Source organism: Erpetoichthys calabaricus, chromosome 11 (genome assembly GCF_900747795.2).
Source record: "Erpetoichthys calabaricus chromosome 11, fErpCal1.3, whole genome shotgun sequence".
Taxonomy (NCBI): Eukaryota; Metazoa; Chordata; class Cladistia; order Polypteriformes; family Polypteridae; genus Erpetoichthys; species Erpetoichthys calabaricus.
The window spans coordinates 3,267,061-3,290,170 of record NC_041404.2 but is presented as its reverse complement, the minus strand read 5'-3'; the positions used below and the strand labels follow the sequence as shown (position 1 = coordinate 3,290,170).

Here is a 23,110-nt window from a genome sequence, read left to right as displayed (position 1 = left end):
TACAAATTCTGGGCAAGGAAAACCAGACGGTCAACAGCATCTGGTTTGAGTACTGCCCTGTGGCACGTGACAATGTTCCCACCAGTACTGAAAGCTCTTTCAGTACGTGTTCAGCACCACAATCAGCTGGGGTCAGATCAGCTGATCCCGGTACCTCACTTTCATTTTTGATCTCCATCTCAGTGTTTCTCAAACTCGGTCCTGGGGACCCACTGTGGCTACAGGTTTTTGTTCCAACCAGATTCCTAATCAGTGACAACACCTGATAACACTGAGCTCATTTAATTAGCTGGTAATTTTTTTTTCTTTTATTCGACATTCAGAAAACCATGTTGTTTTACATTTATAAGACATTTATAAAATTTCTGCTTTTGCTATAGATTTAAATGTTTAACTTTCTTTTGTTGATTTCATTATACTTTGCCCTTTCTCTGTGCAGTTTTTTCCCCCTTCGTTGTATCTTAATAATAACAACTTAAAACGAGCAGATCAGACATGCTGGCAAACAACACACTGAATAATCAAAGGCTGCAACTACTTTAGCGTCACACCCACTAATTAGTAAATAATGGATTAATTAAACAATTAGAACACCTTGAAAAGTAGAATGAAAATCAAGATGAAAATACTGTTAAAAAGAAAAAAAAAATACATTATTCCTATATAACTGCTTGGTACATTTTAATATATATATATATATATTTTTTTTTTAGCAAACTTAGTTTTCTAATTAATATATTGTTCCCTAAACACAGAACTTGGGAAATATCAGTTCACTTAATTAGCCCAGGAGTTCAATTAAAAACAGAAGCTGGTTGGAACAAAAACCTGCAGCGACAGTGGGTCCCCAGGACCGACACTGAGAACCCCTGATTCTATATGATCACTTGCATCAAAATCGGAGTCTCAAACGATAGCTAGCTAGACTGAGGCATCTCACAACGTGGGAGTTTCCGACAACGTATTGTAAAGCATCGATCGGCCCACAGAAAAGTTTGTTTGCCGCGCCAACTTGAAAATGTTTCAACATCATAACTTCGAAAAATCTAAGTTGAACCATCGTAAGTAGGGGACTGACTACCTGTATTGACTGATAATAGAGATAACAGAAAACTGATTATACACACTTTCATTATACATTTCTTATTGTAGCGTCTCAACCAGGTTGAAGCCTTTTTTTTTTTTTTTTTTGAAGTGACTGTTGAATCCGACTGAGGGAAGGCAGAGTACAGCGCAGAGGAATGACAGCAGGGGAATGATAGATGCGGTAAGGGGGGGCGACACCCGGGACGGGAGAAGGGGGGAGAGTGGCGAGTTGGAGAAGGAACTGGAAGGTTGTGTGGTGGGGTTACAAAGTTGGCGTTCTTATTTCTTGACTGTTCAAATAAACTTTTGTGAGACTTTACTACGTCTGTTTTTTTTTCTTCTCGAACCTGACGCGGAGGTTGCTACATTATTACTATAGTATGTTTTTACTACCATTACTTAAAATAGTTTATTTTAATAACTATTACATGCCTATGGCTGTGTGAAGCCTGTGTCCAAAGCACTGGAGTCTTATCCAATTGTTAATTTTGACAGCCTTCTTGATGTTGGCCCCACTGTCCATTGTGATGGCCACTTGCCTCTGCTCTGCAAGCCCCCAGGAATTGAGTGCCTCCAGCAAGCCTGCAGCAAGTAATTCGCCAGTGTGGTCATTTGGAAAATAGCTTGTTTGGAGGCAATAACTTTTCAATAGCCAGTCATCATGTATAAAATGAATCGTCAGTCTCAGATATGGCTCCATAGTGCGACTTGACCACATATCTGCTGTAGTTGAATAGTCGGTGACTGTAGCCACCTCTGCTTGTAATTTCCCTCTGTGTTCTCGGTACAAGTCGGGGATCGCCGTTTGGCTAAAGTACTTGCGACTTGGGATCACATATCTGGGATCCAGTGTCTTGATCATAGCCCTGAATCCGCCTTTCTCCACAGTACTTAACGGAACCATATCTTTGGCTATATGGACTGTAATGGCGTTGGTTATCTCGATCCACCGCTTGCTTTTTTTGTCGTAGGCAGTACTTCTAGCAAACGCGTCTACAAGCGACAACTGACTTGAATGTCCCCTAGGTTTTTCAGTTTTACCCGAGGACGTGGAGGGTGCCAATCTTAGTTCCATGCATTCATGGTACTCCAACGCATGTTTGCGGCTAAGGTGGTGCAGCAAATTGCTCGTGTTGCCGCCTCCGGCGACAACTGTAGCTCGACAGCATTTACAATAAATAGTTGTTTGGTCCACATCCGACTTTTTAAAGCCAAAGTATCTCCAGACAACAGACACAGCTCCTTTCTTCGGCAAAAGTTCTTGTGTGTCATCATATTTAACTTTATCATCTGCTACAGCTTCAGTTTTACAATGTTCACCGTCCATTTTCACCGCACAATACCTCCACTAACGCATGCGTGTTTAGCGGTGTAGCAGTGAAAAAGGTCCCCCCTTAAACAGTTTCCCGCTGCGCCAGGTTCCGAACATTGCTTAGCCTATTTTAACCGGTGTTACGGTATGAGAAAAATCCATATCATAACAAAAATAAAAAACGGTTTTTGGTATGAACCGGTATACCGCCCAGCACTAGTTCTCAAGCATAAAACAAAGGTTTTTAAATTCTAAAGACAAGGTCTGAAGCGTCTTTTACCATAATTATTTTAGCCCTGCCGTGTTTTTCTGTATGTTGGTCACACCAAATATCTATTGAATTCCCACACATGGTAAAGACAGCTTACTTCAATACTAATTAAACAGCTGCAAGATGTTGCCAACAGCTTAAATTCTTTCTCCCCTCTTGTATCTCTACCACTTTACTTTCCATTTGGGACTACACACAGCCCACTGTAAGTGAACAGAACATGTAACAATGGCAATATTTGTACAGCTTACCAGTTTAAATAAGAGTGTTAGGGAAATGTATGTAAATAGGACAAAGAAATATTTTCTGTCTAAAATAAGGAATCTTTTAAAACAAACTGATGGTGACAAAATACCTTGCTGTCACCAAAGTAAAACTAGCCAGTAATTTCAACCAAGATGATTACTTTATCTGTGATCTTATGTTTCATAATGCCACCAAGATGACAAAGATGCTAAAGATAAAATAACTTTATAAAAAGAGGATAGGCGATTTAGGAGTGCCCATATATCTGTGATTAAAGAAAATACAATGTCTAGACAAATTATATATAGATTTGTTTGGTTGTAGGCTCAAAGATGCAAACAAATTTTGATTGCAAACATTTATCCTAGAATTACACTCTGCATGCTTTTAGGGTGCAACTTACAATATTTCAAAGGATGCTGAATTTGCTGACCGATAGTTTTGCACAAGATAAATGCAAAAATTTTTAGTACTTCATCTTCTTGGGTTTGCAGGGTCAAGCATCCCAATCTCAAATAAAGGCAGATAACACTGCTCAAATTAATTTTTAGTTTAAGGTGAAAACAAGGTATTAAATTATTTTACTTCAGTGTCAGCATGAAACCATGTATTAGTGTGACAGTATAATGGAATCAGTAGCATGCATAGAACAGATACATCATAAGATGTGACATGACATGCATCATAAAAAATACATATCAATACTTACTGATCAATAAGAATCTGACATGACTCGGCATGACCTGCTCCACCAATGTGCCAGTCCCAGTCCTAGAAAAACATCAATTCCAGTTAAATTAAAATTGTGTCTCCATATCTCTGTGCTCAGATAATTAAATTTCCTTCTACGTGTCAGTAATTAAAATCAGTTGAAAACCTATTACTTCAAACAAATTTCCTCTAATTGGAACAAACTGGTAGTGGGAAAAAAACAAAAATGTAGCTCTTAAAGTCTTGAAGTTTTGGTCTTACTTAAGATGCCTAAGTAACAATTATTATAAAATTTCACCGAAGGAACTGTGACAATTTGATACATACAACTTAACATTTACATAAATATAGATTTTGGAAAAACATGATTCATTGTTGACTCACGTAATAATCATTGGATAACCCAAGTAAAGTAACAGAAGACCAAAGTCAAACTTTAATTATTAAATGATTTCTGAAATAAACACAAGAACAACAAAACATGCCAGGCAAGGAGGCAAAAAGGCAAAAAAATGGTTTGCCTTAAAAAGGCAACCCAACAAGTCTAGTTCTGATCCATTATGCTGACAGCAGTCAATCGGTAGTGATGTCACGCTGGCCTCGCCTCTTGGTGGTCCAAACATAAAACACAATGACACGAACCATAAAACTATACTATATAAGTTATACATAGTGCATACAAAACAAAATAATAATTAAACAAAACAATATTTAAAAAATACAAAATTACAAAGAGCACAAGAGAAAGAACAAAAATGATGACAAAAATAAAAATATACTCAAGCCAGGGAACAAACCCTGGATGAAACATAACAGAACAGCGTACATGTTGCTGCTTAATAAAGTAATAATTGTGATTATTGCATTATTTCTACAGGATGTTTTTTAAACTGCATAAATTTCAATTAAGACTGTTACATCAAATGCAGTGAGCAGCATAAACTTTTTTTCCTAACCACTGCTTATCAAGCATCTGTAATCAACAAGCATTAATAAGTCATTCATCATTCGATGCATATCATGAAACACTGCAAACACAAGCAGACAATACAATTTATATGACATTTCAAGACACAGGAAATATAATTTCAAAATATTTTCCCTTAAGTATTCCTTGTAGTACTGGCAAAGACAATTAACTTGTCAAAAATAAATATTTGGTGTAGATGTACCTGTGTTTTATGGTATGACCCACCTGTTTAGCACAGAAACAGCAACAGAAGGTTGTCAGGCATTACCTGCACATTACTTGAAATGTTGCAAACACATTTCCCTCCAAAAGGGCAGCAGTTAAGTCAATTTGGTTTTGATTACCGAAGTGCAATAAGCATGACAGCATAATATTGCTAATATGTGCTTGAAATAAATACAGCAACCTTAATTGTCTACAATGACAATACAATAAACTGCTTAACAAATTATTAATTTAATTAAAATTTCAATGTTGTCCCATTTTCACACATAGGGTTTAAAAACAACATAAAAAATAGATACTTTATTAATCCCAAGGGGAAATTCACATTCTCCAGCAGCAGCAATCCAAAAAATTAATAAATTATTAACCTCCTTAGCGTTAGACCTGAGCACTTGGGCAACTGTATAGATGAGTCTTGCATAAGCATCAGACCCAAGGACTATGCAGGCTATAAAAGTGCCAAGCATTGCTCAGAAAACAATATTGACATGTTTTGCGTAAGGGACCGGCCCGAGTGTTACCCGGGCAACAGTGCAGACACGACTTCTCCTAGCCTCATAATGGTGTCTTGTAAGATAATTTTTCAGCAGCCTAGGTGTTGCACACTCTTGACATTTATACAAGCAATGACGATGGATTGACTCGGTCTTCAGGCAGTAAAACTGAAAAGGACAGTGAAATCGAAAAAGTGATTCTGATGAATCAGAAAAGACGCTTGTGTCAATTGCACATGTGCAGTGTGCTATTCAAAAGTTGATCAGTCTGGAAAGAAAATCCACAAGGAATCACATTACTACTGTCCAGACTGTGACATTGGATTGTGTATTTCACCGTGCTTCAAGACATACCACACAAAACAAATTGACAGAATATAGCATTATTTTTGTTAATATTCATTATTATTATTTGTATCATTGTTATACTTTATACAATTCTAAATTTGTACTTTTACTGCTTTCCACGTTTTACAATAGAAAGATCAGATTTAATAAATTTGTACTTCTCAAGGCAAACACTTTAATATTTTTTATATGTTTTTTCAAGAAAAAAATAACGCTAAGGAGGTTAAAGAGCACCAGCACCTAAACAAACAGCCAATAATAAAGATCAGCAAGTCAGTTTCAGAAACAGCCATGTATGTTCAAACATCAGCATGCTCATATTCCACAAAGTATTTCAATTTGCACATGTAAAGAGAAAAGGTTACCACCCAGTATTACAAATTAACATTTTTTTTTTAAAAGCCTGATCAAAGCAACTCAAAACATCTAACTAATTATTTTAAAATATACAAATCAGATTACTGAACATACTAAATCCAAGGTCAACAAGACAAGAGGACATGTCATACAGATACTAGAATAAACTTAAAATATTACAGCAAGAGTGCAGAACATGGGTGTCAAATTTTATTTTATTGCCACATTTTCTTTATACACAAAAAACACAGGTAACTCTCTGCTCATCAGAAGTTTGCTCAAGGCCACAATAAGATCAGCACAGTACCTTATGGACTGGTCATATATCAATATTACAACATAAACTAGCTTTATTTAATTAGTAAATATTTATGCTACAGCTCCCAAGTAGTGAGCATCAGTGTGATGTTCATTTTCTGACCAAAAAGTGGGAGACCAGCTTCAACTTACACTTACCACTAATGAGTTTACATTGAAGTGGAAAATTTAAAATGTTAAGTCAAAAAGAAAGACTACAAAATCATCATCAGTATTTATGAATTGTGTCCATAAAAATTCAGGTACAGCAAATCCACCACTTAAAATGTTCAGTAGTACAAATACCCCTTTTACCAAGTTCGTAGTTAAAACTTGCTACTTTGTCTATGAACTTGTGATATGGAATTATAAAAAAAAAAAAAAAAAAAAAAAAAGTCTTACTTAGTGCAAGGCTATGAGATGGATGAAGAAGGTGTAAATCAACTCTGAATTGGTCCCAATCCATCACAAGGGATGCAACTACAGTACATCTACCCAATACTCACTGAAACAGGGCAAAATTTACAGATACAGGGGCAAGATGGAATCAAATTGAAATGTTACTTTGCAATACCGCTTGGGCACCAATTTGATCTTTTTTTTCCCCCCAAAGGTTTGTTTAATTAAAAAAAAAATGTATGGCTGGACATCTAGCGGTTTTAAACACAACAGTTTCACCAGATTCTCAACAAGAAATTTATTGCACATTTTTAGCTTAATGACTAAATCACTTCTGAATACACTTCAGTTTAAGTTGTTTTATTGTAGAATATTGTTTTTGTAATTAGAAACAAGTGAGGCTTAGTTTCAGTTTGCTAGCTGGTTACAGAAGTAAATGTACCTATCAGAAGAGGCACGGGACTGCTCAATAAGATAACAAAATACTCCGCATTATCAGCCTTTATTTGGGTGTAATCTAGAAGCACTAAATTAGAGTCTGTAAAGTAAGAAGACCTTCATGATGCCAAACGTTTTTAGTTGACATTACTATTTTAATCATAGATCACTGAAAATGAAACTTAACGACACTTAGCAATGTGATATCACTGTTTTTGTAAATCAAATTATAACAATATTCATCACTATCATTAGTTATTTATTACCCCGATATGCAACCTCACATTGTCATATACAACGTTAAAGGTTCATTAAAATTATAAGACAACATCGACTATAAGCTTGAAGAGGAACAGCATTCTGGCAACTTGATTTAAAATCAGATTAGAAAAGAAAATACATAGTAACAGTCATACTGCATAAAATGTAATGGAAACGTAATTACAAACTTTTGCAACATTAAAGGTCACTCACCTTAATTAAAAAAATATCACAGTCACAAATGCTGCACACGTGAGGGAAAGACCCAGGTAATACACCATAGTAATCCTCAATCTTGTAAGAGGGTGGAAGTCCCTTCCTTTTCTCCAATTTGGACCAAAGTTGCCCACTAGATGACCCCAGTCGATCATATTCAGACCTGTAGTATCCACGATGTTGCTCAGAATAAGGTAGCCTACCACTGCTTCTCACTCTGTCATCATTAACAAGTCTCTCATAAGAGCCAGATAACTTCTCCCTTGGTCTGTAGTGACTGTATCTTCCAGACTGCCGGAGACCAACGGAGTCATCAGAGTTATCTGTTCTACTGCGTTTAACTTCCCACTTACCCCTGGAACCTCGATGTGTTTTTTCCTGCATAGGAGAGTGGATTTCTCGTATTCGCTGTGACAGCTGCTCCATCTCTCCTTTTTGTGACTTCATCTGCAATAAAATTCGGGAAATCATTTCAACACTGCGATTTTTCTCAGGGATTTTGGCTAGTTCATCAAAATCTTCTGAAGACAGCCCAAGACTGGCAAAGACACTTGCAGCTTTGTCAGGAGTTCCATGCCTTGGTTCACAGGAGATCTGATTGGCACCATCAAGGCCGGAAGATTCTGGAGCACTATGGGATGTAGTGGGAAAGCTATCACTGGGGGACTTTTGTTTGCCTACATCTGAACTAAATTCCAAATCTGAACTCTCAATATGGCTGCTCCCATGGGCACCATCGGGGTTAATGGTGGTCATTTCAGTAGATTCCAGAAGGCTCAGATCTTCAGTCTCAGAAGCTTCTAATGAGGCTTCCTGAGACATTATAAAAAACCAAAAATTGCTTGTTCAGTGATAAAAACTGGAAGATTATAACACATCTAAGGATGACTAGTACAATGTAGAGAAACTTGAATTCAATACTGGTGGCCTCCACTTGTGGCAATTAGTGAAGTCACTCTGCAAAAACAAAATAATTAAGAATTATAAACACCAACTTAGTAATTATGAAAACAAAAGACTGAGCTAAACAAGAATACAGAGCTAAGAGCAAGACTCTCTTAGGGAGAGAACAAAAAACTGAGCAAATGACTTGACACTGAAAAGAAAATAAAAAGCTAAAATAGCTGTTCTTCACTCAGGATCCAAGTTCCACAACGTAGCAAAGGCCAATAATTAATTTGTATATTGTGAACAGTGTAGCGACAGAACAGACAGACGGGCCTGCACATGTACTGGCTTAAGCAGGGGGACACGTCTGGCACTGCAGGATTGGAGTCCCTGGCGGCGTAGTGTGTTACTGATGGTAGCCTTTGTTACTTTGGCCCCAGCTCTCTGCAGGTCATTCACTAGGTCCCCCCGTGTGGTTCTGGGATTTTTGCTCACCATTCTTGTGATCATTTTGAACCCACGGGGTGAGATCCTGCGTGGAGCCCCAGATCAAGGGAGATTATCAGTGGTCTTGTATGTCTTCCATTTTCTAATAATTGCTCCCACAGTTGATTTCTTCACACCAAGCTGCTTACCTATTGCAGATTCAGTCTTCCCAGCCTGGTGCAGGTCTACAATTTTGTTTCTGGTGTCCTTTGACAGCTCTTTGGTCTTGGCCATAGTGGAGTTTGGAGTGTGACTGTTTGAGGTTGTGGACAGGTGTCTTTTATATTGATAACGAGTTCAAACAGGTGCCATTAATACAGGTAACGAGTGGAGGACAGAGGAGCCTGTTACAGAAGAGGCTACAGGTCTGTGAGACCCAGAAATCTTGCTTGTTTGTAGGTGACCAAATACTTTCTTTCCACCATAATTTGCAAATAAATTCTTTAAAAATCAGACAATTTGATTTTCTGGATTTTTTTTTTTTCTCATTTTGTCTCTCATAGTTGAGGTACATTGGGTACGGAAAGTATTCAGACCCCCTTCAATTTTTCACTCTTTGTTATATTGCAGCCATTTGCTAAAATCATTTAAATTAATTTTTTTCCTCATTAATGTACACACACCACCCCATATTGACAGACAAAAAAAAGAATTTTTGAAATTGTTGCAGATTTATTAAAAAAGAAAAACTGAAATATCACACGGTCCTAAGTATTCAGACCCTTTGCTGTGACACTCATATATTTAACTCAGGTGCTTTCCATTTCTTCTGATCATCCTTGAGATCACCTTCATTTGAGTCCAGCTGTGTTTGATTATACTGATTGGACTTGATTAGGAAAGCCACACACCTGTCTATATAAGACCTTACAGCTCACAATGCATGTCAGAGCAAATGAGAATCATGAGATCAAAGGAACTGCCTGAAGAGCTCAGGGACAGAATTGTGGCAAGGCACAGATCTGGCCAAGGTTACAAAAAAATTTCTGCTGCACTTAAGGTTCCCAAGAGCACAGTGGCCTCCATAATCCATAAATGGAAGACGTTTGGGACGACCAGAACCCTTCCTAGAGCTGGCCGTCCGGCCAAGCTGAGCTACCGGGGGAGAAGAGCCTTGGTGAGAGAGGTAAAGAAGAACCCAAAGATCACTTTGGCTGAGCTCCAGAGATGCAGTCAGGAGATGGGAGAAAGTTGTAGAAAGTCAACCATCACTGCAGCCCTCCACCAGTCAGGGCTTTATGGCAGAGTGGCCTGTCGGAAGCCTCTCCTCAGTGCAAGACACATGACAGCCCGCATGGAGTTTGCTAAAACACACCTGAAGGACTCTGAGATGGTGAGAAATAAGATTCTCTGGTCTGATGAGACCAAGATAGAACTTTTTGGCCTTAATTCTAAGCGGTATGTGTGGAGACAACCAGGCACTGCTCATCACTTGTCCAATACAGTCCCCACAGTGAAGCATGGCGGTGGCAGCATCATGCTGTGTGGGGTGTTTTTCAGCTGCAGGGACAGGACGACTGGTTGCAATCGAGGGAAAGATGAATGCGGCCAAGTACAGGGATATCCTGGACAAAAACCTTCTCCAGAGTGCTAAGGACCTCAGACTGGGCCAAAGGTTTACCTTCCAACAAGACAATGACCCTAAGCACACAGCTAAAATAACGAAGGAGTGGCTTCACAACAACTCTGTGACTGTTCTTGAATGGCCCAGCCAGAGCCCTGACTTAAACCCAATTGAGCATCTCTGGAGAGACCTAAAAATGGCTGTCCACCAACGTTTACCATCCAACCTGACAGAACTGGAGAGGATCTGCAAGGAGGAATGACAGAGGATCCCCAAATCCAGGTGTGAAAAACTTATTGCTTCTTTCCCAAGAAGACTCATGGCTGTATTAGCTCAAAAGGGTGCTTCTACTAAATACTGAGCAAAGGGTCGGAATACTTAGGACCATGTGATATTTCAGTTTTTCTTTTTTAATCTGCAAAAATTTCAAAAACTCTTTTTTTTGTCTGTCAATATGGGGTGCTGTGTGTACATTAATGAGGAAAAAAATTAATTTAAATGATTTTAGCAAATGGCTGCAATATAACAAAGAGTGAAAAATTGAAGGGGGTCTGAATACTTTCAGTACCCACTGTATACCTATGATGAAAATTACAGGCCTCTCTCATCTTTTTAAGTGGGAGAACTTGCACAATTGGTGGCTGACTAAATACTTTTTTGCCCCACTGTACATACACACACCACCACAGCTACTTGGCTCCATGCGTCTGTCTGAAGAAGTGCTTCTGTCCGCTATCTTTCTGTCACAGTAGCACTGAGGGACAGTGGTGTCTTGGGAGCATCTTCTGATCTCCCCCCCCAGGAACGTTCAAAAATAATATCCTTAAGCTCCTGATATTTTTATCCTATTTAATTCAGTCCCTGATCACAGCGTGAAAAGGCCAAGAGAGAGCCACTCTTTGAATTTTTATATATTGTACAAATAATCGTGCAACTTCAAGAGGTCAAACCCACTCTTTGATTCTTATCTGAATAATCCAAGTTAAGAATGTGCACAAAAATCACAGAGGGGGCTAGGACGCTGATTTCTGCAAATTTCAACGTGACTTTTATATCATTAAATGGCACAGTAACAGTAAACAGAGTTTAGTTAAGCAAGGCAGTCTATGCATACACTTTTTGTTAAACCACTGCAGCTATATTCTGGCAGGGCATGTTTGCATTTCCAATTAGATGGTAAAAACTTCATTTAGTTTTTTACTTAAACATGCATTTAGAAAAAGAATGCCTTGCAACCTGTTCGCACTTCTACTGGGGTTGTTAGGCACATCTACCGATTGAGGTGTTTTCAGTATTGAAATCTGCTGTGGCTCTGCGTCATCACCTCTCATAAGGACAGTCCTTTTCACCTCCTTTTGACTGGATACATTGTTTACTTCAAATGCATATTCACAATTGATATTGTTATGAACATAGCTGCCATATCTTTCAACCTTACATCGACTCCTACAGTATTGACATAATTGAGCGATTTCTGTTTTGGTTTTGGGAATTTCAGACAAGGGATGCCTAGCCTGTACAATACAAGGTACTGCTCAATTTAACAGCAATACTTAATGTTTTAAAACTAAAAAAATAAATCCTTGTATCATGAACAAATTATTAAAATAATACACAGTAGGGTCCACAGACTTTCCTACTCCCTTTAATACTGTTTTGTTTTTTTCACAAGTGTAACATAAACGACTAATGAGGCCGCATTTGGTGCAAACCAGGAAGCAGAACATTTTGTAAGTTTGAGAATGTTACATATATTACAAATTGGAAATTTCAGCACTACCATTTCAGATCTTTTTAATATTCTCATCTACAGTGGGTATAGAAAAGAATCATCCTTAACTGTAGCGGTGATATCTTTCACTTGGATGTTATAGATTGCATTGAGTAAGTAAAGCTGGAAAAAGTATTGGTTTGTGCGTTTTCATTTAAGGGTGTAAAGCAAACAAAAATGGGAATATTTCCAAGTGGGTGATTCTTTTCTAGACCCATTGTATATTGAAACACACAACTATAACTTCTATTTTGAAACAATAAAAAAAACAAATAAAAGAAATATATGTATGATAACATGAAGACTTTCCTAGACCCCCTCACACTTAATAAAGAACCTAAAATAAATCTTTGCTGGAATGCTAAACATCTTTAAGTGTTTACTTCTCCATTGTTATAAACACTTAAGAATCTAAAAAGAGCAGCACTTTAACTTTATTAGCATCAATGAAAATAAAACTCCAGAATCAGGCATCTTGCATGAAAAAAAAAAAAGTTTGTACCTTTTTTGTTTACCTGGAAATTTTTAGTTCAGTGTTGATCCAAGCAACACACCAACTAATTCTCAAACCCAAATGATTTCTTTGGTGCTCTTTTTAATGGAGTCCTCTAGTGCTTTGTGTCGGACTTCAGCACTCAGTTTGCCTGAACTTGGGCCAATTCTATTTCATACCAAATTCATTGAGCCTATGTAAACATTTAAAGATCTCTATATGTCCTATACTTTCACTTGAGAAAGTATTGTCACATGCACAGTAAACAGTCAATAATGCTGCACAATGAAACTCATATACATAAAAAATAAACACAAGATGATACAATTAACATGCTAATACATAATAGATAAGAAAAACACATTTCCACAATATATTGTGCAAACACTAAAGAATTATGTAAATATATAAATCAGATTTAAATTAATCCAAAAAAAAACAAATCAATACAGATATCATAATTCAAGTGTGAAAAGAGTAGGTAAATTACTGGCTGGACCTACGTGCCAACAATGTCAGGGTATGACGTAATGGACCAAAATCATTTACAGGTTTAATTTCCTGCAGATGTTCCCTAATCTCGTAGTCCTTAATTTCACATTCCTATAGTGTCTGCCTGATGAAGGAGTGTTGTCCTTTATAATGCTGTGTGCCCTCTTGAGGACTGTGGCCTGGTAAATGTCAATGAAAGGTGGAAGAACTGTTCATGAAATGGTGTGGGCAAGTCCTGTCCATTCGCTGTAGAGCTCTGGAGTCCTGTGCAGAGAGCGGTTACCAAACCAGACCATGATGGCACTGGTAAGAATGCGCTTAGTAGTACCCCTAAAAAGCTACAAAGGATTCTGGCTGGCATGCTAAATTTCATTAGCTGTCTCAGGAAGGACAAACGCCATTGAGATTTCTTTACCAACGTGGGACCAGATAAGATCTTCACTAAAATAAAGAAATGATAAATGGACCAGTTTTCACTCTCTCCACCTCTGCCTCACCAATATACTGTGGTGTGTGCCGCCCCCCTCCATTTCTGTGGGACAACAATCTTCTCCTTTGTTTTACTATCTTTTAAGTAGAGATTGTTGTCCTAGCACCACATTATCCGATTTACCATCTCCCTCCAGTAGGCTGTCTCATCTCTTCCAGTATTCAGTCCAATGACTGTAATATCAGTGACAAATTTAACAATACTGGTGTTATTCTGGGAGGCTCATGAAATGTGCATAAAGCAGGAGGCTTAGCACAAACTCCTGAGGGCTCTCTCTATTCAAAGTTCATATGCTGGAAATATAGTTCCCAATTTTCGCTACCTGAGGTCTGCCTGACAGAAACTCTCGAACCCCACTGATGGTAGCGCTGTATTGAATTCAGAGCTGTAATCAATAAATAGCGGTCTAACATAACTATCCTTGTTCTCAAGGTATGAGAAAACTGCACATGTATCTTGCATAACAGTGCCACTCCTACTGCAATATACAAGTCTTTAAGAATAGTCCAAACACTGTACACTATTCAAATGAACTTGTATGCTCTTACATGTACTACTGACTTTCTCCAATAAATCATAAAAACTGACCAGTCATTTCATAACTTTACGGTTATGGTTAAATGATTAGTAATGCAGCAGAAGGTGAAAATTCCGTTGCTACTATTTATTTTTTATACTTTTTTTTTTTTGTACAGTTAAACGTTTATTTACATTGGATCCTGGGGAAAAAATAAAACGGAGGTGAATTTAGCAATGAAGTTCATATTATGCGCCAGTGCCGTTACAAATAAGACGTGCCAATTCCCGCTATTTTTTATACATGCTCTGGCACACTTTATGGCTTTCATAGGCATTATTAAGTACACCTTGCAAGTTAAATTTTAACTTAAACCGGGCGATGATGATAACAATAATAATCGCATAACCACTGTAAATTGTATTGGGTTTATCTGCCTATTTGCATATAACAAAAGAACCATCCGTTACACATGTTTTCAAGAACAAAGATACGGCATCAAAAAGCCTAGAAGAACGCACGTGCTTGAGGAAAAGCTAACTGGATTGCAGAGCCGGTAACGGAAACAGACTAGGAGAAGGCCATCTCTACACTTACAAAGTTACGTCGAAGACGGGGAACATCAAAACAAAGCACATTTATCGCAAGGTTACACGTTTAAAGCGATTCTTAATGCAAGTCATACTGCAATATAAATGATCTCCCTTGGTCTCGTTATACAAGCGAGAGAGAGTGGTCGAGCATTTCGGACTTTGCCCATGATGCCAGGCAACTATTCGCAAAAGCTACAAAATGAACTTCTCCTCCTAAAATACCCGGTAATCACCTTGTGGTCCACCGAAAAGACTATAGAGTTCCGGAGACTATAGGTTTCTTAATCATTTTGGAGCATTTGTATCTTTGCTTTATTTTTATTTTATATGCATTTTAATAAACAAGAATTCATATTCTAAAACATGAACATACCCCACGTCTGTATCCAGCGATCACGTCGCTTACCCACAATTCACTTAAAGTACTTTAACATCCGTTAATGTGCAGCATCGAAACCCTTCCGATAGCAGAATACCCTTTTGTTCGGCCCGCCCCTCTTATTTATGATTGGACAGTTATCGCGGACTTGACCAATTGGTAACTTGCTGCTACTTGAAAACGGAAGCATTTGTTCCAGACCTTTGTAATTTGCTTTAAATATTGTTTGATTGACGGTCAATCGGTCAAGGCTAGGCAGTGGTCATAATTATAAGTCGACGACCGTTCACTTTTGAAAAGTGCAGCCAAACTTCTACGTAAAATACAATAAGTAACTTAATGGATGTACTACATAATATTTCCGTTTAAATGGAGGGTTTGCTTAGACTCGATTAGTATTTGCATATGATCAAAACAAAAAAGGGAAAGGTAAGGGTTTTAATCTTTGGGATATATCCTCTCAACCATTTTCATTATATGTAACGGATATAAACTAAGTACATTTGCAGAAATTCCTTTACAGTTACATTATTAACAGTTGGAGGCTCTGGCCCCGTGTTTTTACACCATTTATTTGATTCGGAATGTACGGAAGCTACTTATTTACACGGTACTTTGTGCAGATCAGTTATTTATTCAACGTTAACCGAAAAACAAAATATTCTACAACGTATATAAATTTGCGTAATTAATATTGATCCATTAGTTGTAAAAAATAAATACACCACATTTTAAACTTCATCAGCTACAACATATTGAGCCACCTTTATTTTCACAGTTTTGTGACAAGATAGATAGATAGATGATGCACTTTATTTTTCCAAATTAGAACTTTATAGAAGCTCGAGAGAGAGGAAGAGAAATATATAAATAATAAAACAAACAACAACCCCCTAAACACACTTAAGACCTTCTGGTTTGGATGCTGGAGAATGGCTCCAATCAATAACAGGGTTATAGGTGGCAGATACTCATTTGAAGGTGCTAACATTTGAATAAAGCAGGCCCAGCTTGTTTTTTCCAAAAAAGGAACATGCCGTTAGATATAGGTCCAGAATTACTCATCGTTCTGAAAAATAAACATCAACATTGTTATGCCAACGCTCCTAGGCATAAATTAAGTTTTTCAAAGTCTGGATCTCACTTATCGGCATTTATTATAATGTGCTTGTATCTCCAGTCTCCAGACCCTCTCCTGCTTTTACTATTTTGTTTGATCATTTCAGATGAAAATTGTCCTGCATTAAATAGCATTTGAAATACGTTTAAGCTGGTTCTTCGCAATAAGCAATTGGCACCGTACCATGAGCTGTCCATGACTAACACGTAAAAGTTTATCCAACTTATTTAAAAACGTTCAAACATTTATGGAGACAGGCCAGTTCTGAGTCCTTTCCACTTTTATTCTTGCTTCGTAATCTTTCTTTCGATAAGATGCAACACAGTCAGCGGTGATCGCAAAGCTACCAGCTAACTAGAGAAACATTTATATTTCCCTCGTTACGTGCTCAGAGTCTCCTACATTTTCCAATGTTATAGACGTAGGTAGCCATCAGATTCTTAGATGCTGTGATAACTTTCAAATTCCCACCTTGTCCAAAAAAGCAGTTCATAACGGGGCTGACCGCTTGGTCTATGTCTTCGTTGAATCTGCAGTTGAGTTTTGCCCGGCCTAACGCGGGTACCAGTGTGAAACTGACTGGCAAAGCTGGCATACCCCTGAATCTAATAAAGAGTATTTAATGTGTTTTATTGAGCAGGCAATGTTATGAATTAAATGGCTTTGTCACGCCCTAATTTCCAAAGTATGAAAAAAACAGATGACTTTGTTAAGAAGCAATTTTGCGTTGAAATTGACTGGCAAATTTGGCACACTCCCATAATGAGTCGGATATACTGTGATGTTTAATATCCACTGTAAAGGGTTAAACGGCTTTAGACCACCCTCATTTTTACTTATTTTCTGGCAAGACAGATGCCTCGGTTAAGATGCAGCTGAGTTTTGCATAGACCAAATTGAAATTAACTGGCACAGTGGCATACTCCTGTTATCCAATTCATACAATTTATTGTAATGTTTAATGGGCACTCTAAGGAATTAAATGGTATTGGACCATCCTAATTTTCACAGTTTTGAGAAGATGCAAAACTGTCAAAATTAAGGTGACTGAACACCATTTAACTCTTTATGGTGCCCCTCCATCATCACAGTACATCCCATTCACTAGATATGGTTAATGTGCCAGCTTTGCCAGTTCTTTAGACAAAGGCATCTGTTTTTTTCTCAATGCTCTGAAATATAGAAGGGCCCAACACCATTTAACCTTTACAGTGCCCTTTAAAAAACACATTGAATCCCACTTATTAGACATGGGGAGGTTACGAAATTTGCCAGTCCATTTGACCCAGTTACCTGCTTTGAGCTAAACAAACCTTAACTGCATTTTAGCAAAGGAGTCTGTCATTTCTTAAACCTCCCATAATTGTATCCTAATAATGAATAGCAATTAATAAGGAAAAGAGTAGACTAACAGGCAAATGACTCCGAATGCTGAATGGCTGACGCTACTTCAGTGTTGGATCCAGTAGCCTGAACTTTAGAAAATAACAGCTTAAAAAGCAGAACACCTGGAAAAGCAGAATACAAATCACAATAATGACAAAAATGGTAAAAAACCAAGAAATTAAAACTATGTTATCTCCATGTAACACCATAAATGCTTGTTATATTCCAGTTAAATTTAACATATCTCGTTTAGAAAATTCTTCAAATTTATGGAGTCATACTTTTCATCCTCCTGTGTTGTTTGCAGTAAGATAAAAATGACTCATTGTGAAAATGATTGAAAAAACCCCCACCTGTATCCACAGGGGTCCCCCAGGACTGAGGTTGGAAGCCATTCCATTTATGACCTCTTTTGTCAGTTGAAGCCAAATCTGAGCAAGCACTTCACAGGATTTCCTTCTGTCCCTTAACCTTAAGGGACTGATCCTTAAGTACTCTTCATCGTTTTTTTTTGTGTCTTCCACTCTATTTTCTGTCTTTAACTTTCTCAGTTTATCCTAATAATCTTATGAACACACACCGTATATTGAAAATATAGATACTGTAGGTGTTTACAAGGCCTTAAATAATCTTGCTCCATCTTTTATTTTAGATTGTCTTACACTTTACACTCCAAATCATAACCTTAGATCTTCAAATGAGTGTCTTCTTTTTATTCCAAGAGCTAAACTTAAAAGAAGTGGTGAGGCAGCCTTCTGCTGTTATGCACCTAAAATCTGGAACAGCTTACCGATAGGAATTCGCCAGGCTAATACAGTGGAGCACTTTGAAAAACTGCTAAAACCCATTACTTTAACGTGGCTTTCTCATAGGTACATTTTAGTTTAATGCTCTGTATATTCAATTAATTATCATTATCATTCATGGTGGCTCCAAAATCCGTACTAACCCCTACTTTCTCTGATGTTCTTTTTCCGGTTTTCTGTGGTGGCGATCTGCGCCACCACCACCATATCAGAGCACTGTGATGTCCCAACATTGGTGGATTTAAGGCCAGAAGTCCACATGACCGTCATCGTCAAGTTCTTCCATGTGAATCCTGAATACCATGAGGACTGATTGAGCTCATTTATGTTAGCTAGAATGCCTAGAGGGGGCTGGACGGTCTCGTGGCCTCGGAACCCCGGCAGATTTTATTTTGGAGTTTTTTTATTTCTGTTTTTTCTGTCCTCCCTGGCCGTCGGACCTTACTTTTATTCATGTTAATTATTTATTTTATTTTATTATTTATTTTTTATTTTTTCTCTTTCTTCATCATGTAAAGCACTTTGAGCTACATCATTTGTATGAAAATGTACTATATAAATAAATATTGTTGTTGTTGTGCTATTGATTGTTGACTATAGCCTTGTTAGCTATGATTTTATGTCTGTGAAAATGTGTTAGCTTAGCCATTTCCAAATCTTTCCTCAAGGCATTCAAGTAGTTGTGGTACCATCCAGTACACCAGTGTATTTGTGAAGTAATCTCAGTACCACTGGCACACTCGGTTCTCTAATAATTACTCTTATTAATTTCAGGTTTGCTGCTTTTGTATAGTACTATACATTCTCCCACCTGCTTAATCCAATTTGCAGGGGTCAGCAACAGAAGGAGCAAGGCAAGGCTGACTCTGTTTAGCCAGTCCATCGCAGAGCACTTTTATGTGTTGTGGCAGGAGGCTGGGAGCCAGACCCAGCCGGGATGCCTGGAAGGACTGGAAAGGGATCTATACGTCCCCCGGGCCACGAGGGGGCAACCAACCTGGATAGCAAGGGGACCACGGGGAAGTAGCAGGGAGGCTCAAGCCCGTGGGGGCCCGTGGCTACCACCAGGGGGTGCCCCAAGCCTCATAACGCCCTGCTCAAGATGATGAGAGAAGTGCACAAGCTGCTCAAAATCAGAAATGCAGCCTTCATATCTGGAGACAAGGCCACCCTCAGGGTGACCAGAGCCAACCTGTCTCATGCTATAAGGAGAGCTAAGTGGGCATATGTGCAGAGGACTAAAAAACAATTCAGCAGCACCAGAGACACACGTCGCATGTGGCAGGGCGTTCAGACAATTACAAACTACAAGCCCAACCCACACAGCAGCGATGGTGATGCCTCCCTTCCAGATGAGCTGAACAACTTCTTTGCACGGTTTGAGGCACAGAACAAAGAGCCTGCGAGAAAAGCAACACCTCCCTCCACTGACCAGGCACTCTGTCTCTCCATAACTGAAGTGGAGAGGACTCTATTCAGAGTAAGTCCACGCAAGGCTTCAGGACCTGACAACATACCTGGCCGTGTGCTCAAAGAATGTGCCAGTCAACTGGCTGATGTCCTCACAGACATCTTCAACACATCTCTGAGCCAGTCGTCAGTCCCAGCATGCTTCAAGTCGACCACCATCATACCAGTGCCGAAGAAGTCATCAGTGACATGCACTCACGCCAATCATAATGAAGTGCTTTGAAAGGTTAGTCATGTCACACATAAAGACTAATCTCCCTGCCTCCCTTGACCCTCTTCAGTTTGCATACCGCTCAAACAGGTCAACTGAGGATGCCATATGCTCTGCCCTTCACCTCTTCCTGACACATCTGGATAAATAAGACCCATATGTCAGGATGCTATTCATAGACTTTAGCTCTGCCTTCAACACAATCATCCCTCAAAAGCTGGTTGTAAAACTGAGCAGGTTGGGCCTGAACACCACCCTCTGCAATTGGATCCTGGACTTCTTGACAGAGAGGCCCCAGTCAGTTCGGATGGGCTGCAACACTTCCAGCATCATCACACTGAGCACTGGATGCCGCAGGGCTGCGTGCTTAGTCCACTGCAGTTCAACCTGCTGACTCACGACTGCACAGCCACGCACAACACCAACCACATCATCAAGTTTGCGGATGATACGACGGTGCTGGGACTGATAAGCAGGGATGATGAAACAGCATACAGAGATGATGTGGAATGGCTGTCTGCATGGTGTGAAGACAACAATCTATCCCTCAATGTTGACAAGACAAAAGAGATAATCGTGGGCTTCAGAAAATCACATCCTGCCCACATCCCACTCAGCATCAACGGTTTAGATGTGGAGACTGTTAGGAGTACCAAGTTCCTCGGTGTGCAAATAACTGAGGAACTTATGTGGATGCATAACACCTCATCACTAATCAAGAAAGCCCAGCAGAGACTACACTTCCTGAGGTGGCTGAGGCGAGCAAGTCTTCCCCCCTTCCATTCTCACCATGTTCTACAGAGGCACCATTGAGAGTTTTCTGACCAGCTGCATCATGGTCTGGTATGGCAACTGCAACATATCCGACCGCAAGCGCATGCAAAGGATAGTGAAGACAGCAGAGAACATTATTGGGTGCCTCTCCCTTCACTACTGGACATATTTCACAAACGCAGTGTCTGCAAGGCATTGTGCAGGACCCTTTACACCCCTCACATGGACTTTTCACACTTCTGCCATTCAAGAGAAGATACTGCAGCATCAGAGCCAGATCTGCCAAGCTGCAGGAGAGTTTTTACCTCCAAGCTGTTAGACTCCTTAACACCATGCTGCCCCCTGGGATCTTCCACACGGCCTCAACCATCTCTAAAAACAGAACTTTTATACATGCGAGCCACTGTCCTGCAAAGACGAGTATGCAGGTAGAAAAGAACTGAAAATCTCATACTGACCTTTAAGTATTTTCACACTCTTGATATCCTTCTGCTGTGAAACATTCTGACCTGTCATTGTTTACACATGTCTTAAACAACTATTATCATACACTGATAATTTCTGTATTATCTATATCTATTACTTATTATTTATTTATTATATTACATATCTTACACATCGATTTTGCTGCTACTTCTTTGTCTTGTCTTTGCACAATGTCTTGTCTTGTTTGTGTTTTAATTTTAGATTTAAATTTTAATTCTATTTTTAATTTATTATTTGCATGTCTTGTTGTTACACTGTGGACCCTGAGCTTCACAATTTCGTCTATCTGTATACTTGTATGTGGTTGAGACGACAATAAAGTTCACTGTGACTTTGACTTTGACTTGACCTGGGAAGGTGGAGGAAAGACCTTCCAGCAACGCCCGGAGTGCTCCCGGATGCTCATGCAGCACTTCTGCCAAACCAGGAAGTGCATCAGCGAGTACCTGGAGCACGTCCGGGTGACTATAAAGGGGGCCGCCTTCCTACAGTCATGGAGCTAGATTCGGGAGCTAGAGCACAACAAAGCTCCAGTGACAGGAGGAAGAAAGGCGGCCCACGGACATTGGGAGAGGCCTGTGCTGGGAGTGTTTGGTGCTGGAAGCACTGTGTGTTGTGTGGGTTTAAAAGAATAATAAAACGTGTGTTTTATAAAGCAGTGTATAGAATTTAGTTAACAGACAAACAACACTGAAGGCCAAATCAGCATCTTAAGCTGATGTCACATTGCATGACTTCTAGCTGTGGGGTATGTCAGACTTGCTGACTGCAGCAGCTGAGCTCATTGCTGAGTTCTTTATTGCCAGGATCATCCATACACATGACTTTCAATGGTCCCGGGTTCAAATATGTGATGCCAGCTGTGGACACCTGAGCTGTCATAGGGTGCAGCTACCATTATGTGAGACAGCAGTGATGTAAATCATATTTTTCTTCCTGTTGTCACATGACACTTGGACAATTAGAAGTAATTAAGGTTTGAAAAAAGCCATTATGGACATGGTGACCTTCAAAGAAGGAATGTCTGAGATGGCAGAGAGAAGTGAGACTGTAAAAGCCTGAAAATTTGGAAGAGAGAGAAAGTGGTAAAATCAGTATTTTGTACTAGAAAACACGTGGATTTCCTGTCTTCCCAAGATTAAGGTTCCAGCTCCAGGAGAGCATGAGTGGCAGCAGGTCACCATGCTGAATGTGCTTGACACACAGCGGATGTCAGAGACGTCATGCTTCATCATCCTTTCATTAAAGCTCGGCTTCTGCAATGCACTTTACGCTCAGCAGATGTCATTGTTTTTTTCTGCCATATCACCTTCTTAATCAGTTTGTCTATACATTTTGATGTAAAAAAGATGCAAACCCAATAACTTTTTGGAGGTTGCTGTTAGTAAACTTTTTAATCTAACCAACATGTATAATATCATAAGTGCTCAATTAAGACCAAGATTATGGCTGTCGCCTCAGTGGTTCGCAAGTAATATCGTGATAGACAAACACAACTCTTAGCATTTTACAAATACAGACTAGCTGTGCTACCTGTCCAAGGCAAGATGAAA

The 23,110-nt window shown here is 39.0% G+C and overlaps 1 protein-coding gene across 1 annotated transcript in view; it reads right to left on the bottom strand.

Moving 5' to 3' along the window:
* LOC114660144 (matrin-3-like) overlaps positions 1-15,381 on the bottom strand; it is a 75,146-nt gene extending 59,765 nt beyond the window's left edge. Inside the window, exons 1-3 of the mRNA XM_028812645.2 lie at positions 15,299-15,381; positions 7,629-8,588; positions 3,625-3,686 (exon numbers count right to left, since the gene is read on the bottom strand). Coding sequence (XP_028668478.2) covers positions 3,625-3,686; positions 7,629-8,453 — 887 coding nt within the window. The 5' untranslated portion in view covers positions 8,454-8,588; positions 15,299-15,381. The remainder of the gene's footprint in view (positions 1-3,624; positions 3,687-7,628; positions 8,589-15,298) is intronic.
* Positions 15,382-23,110: the final 7,729 nt, after the last annotated feature.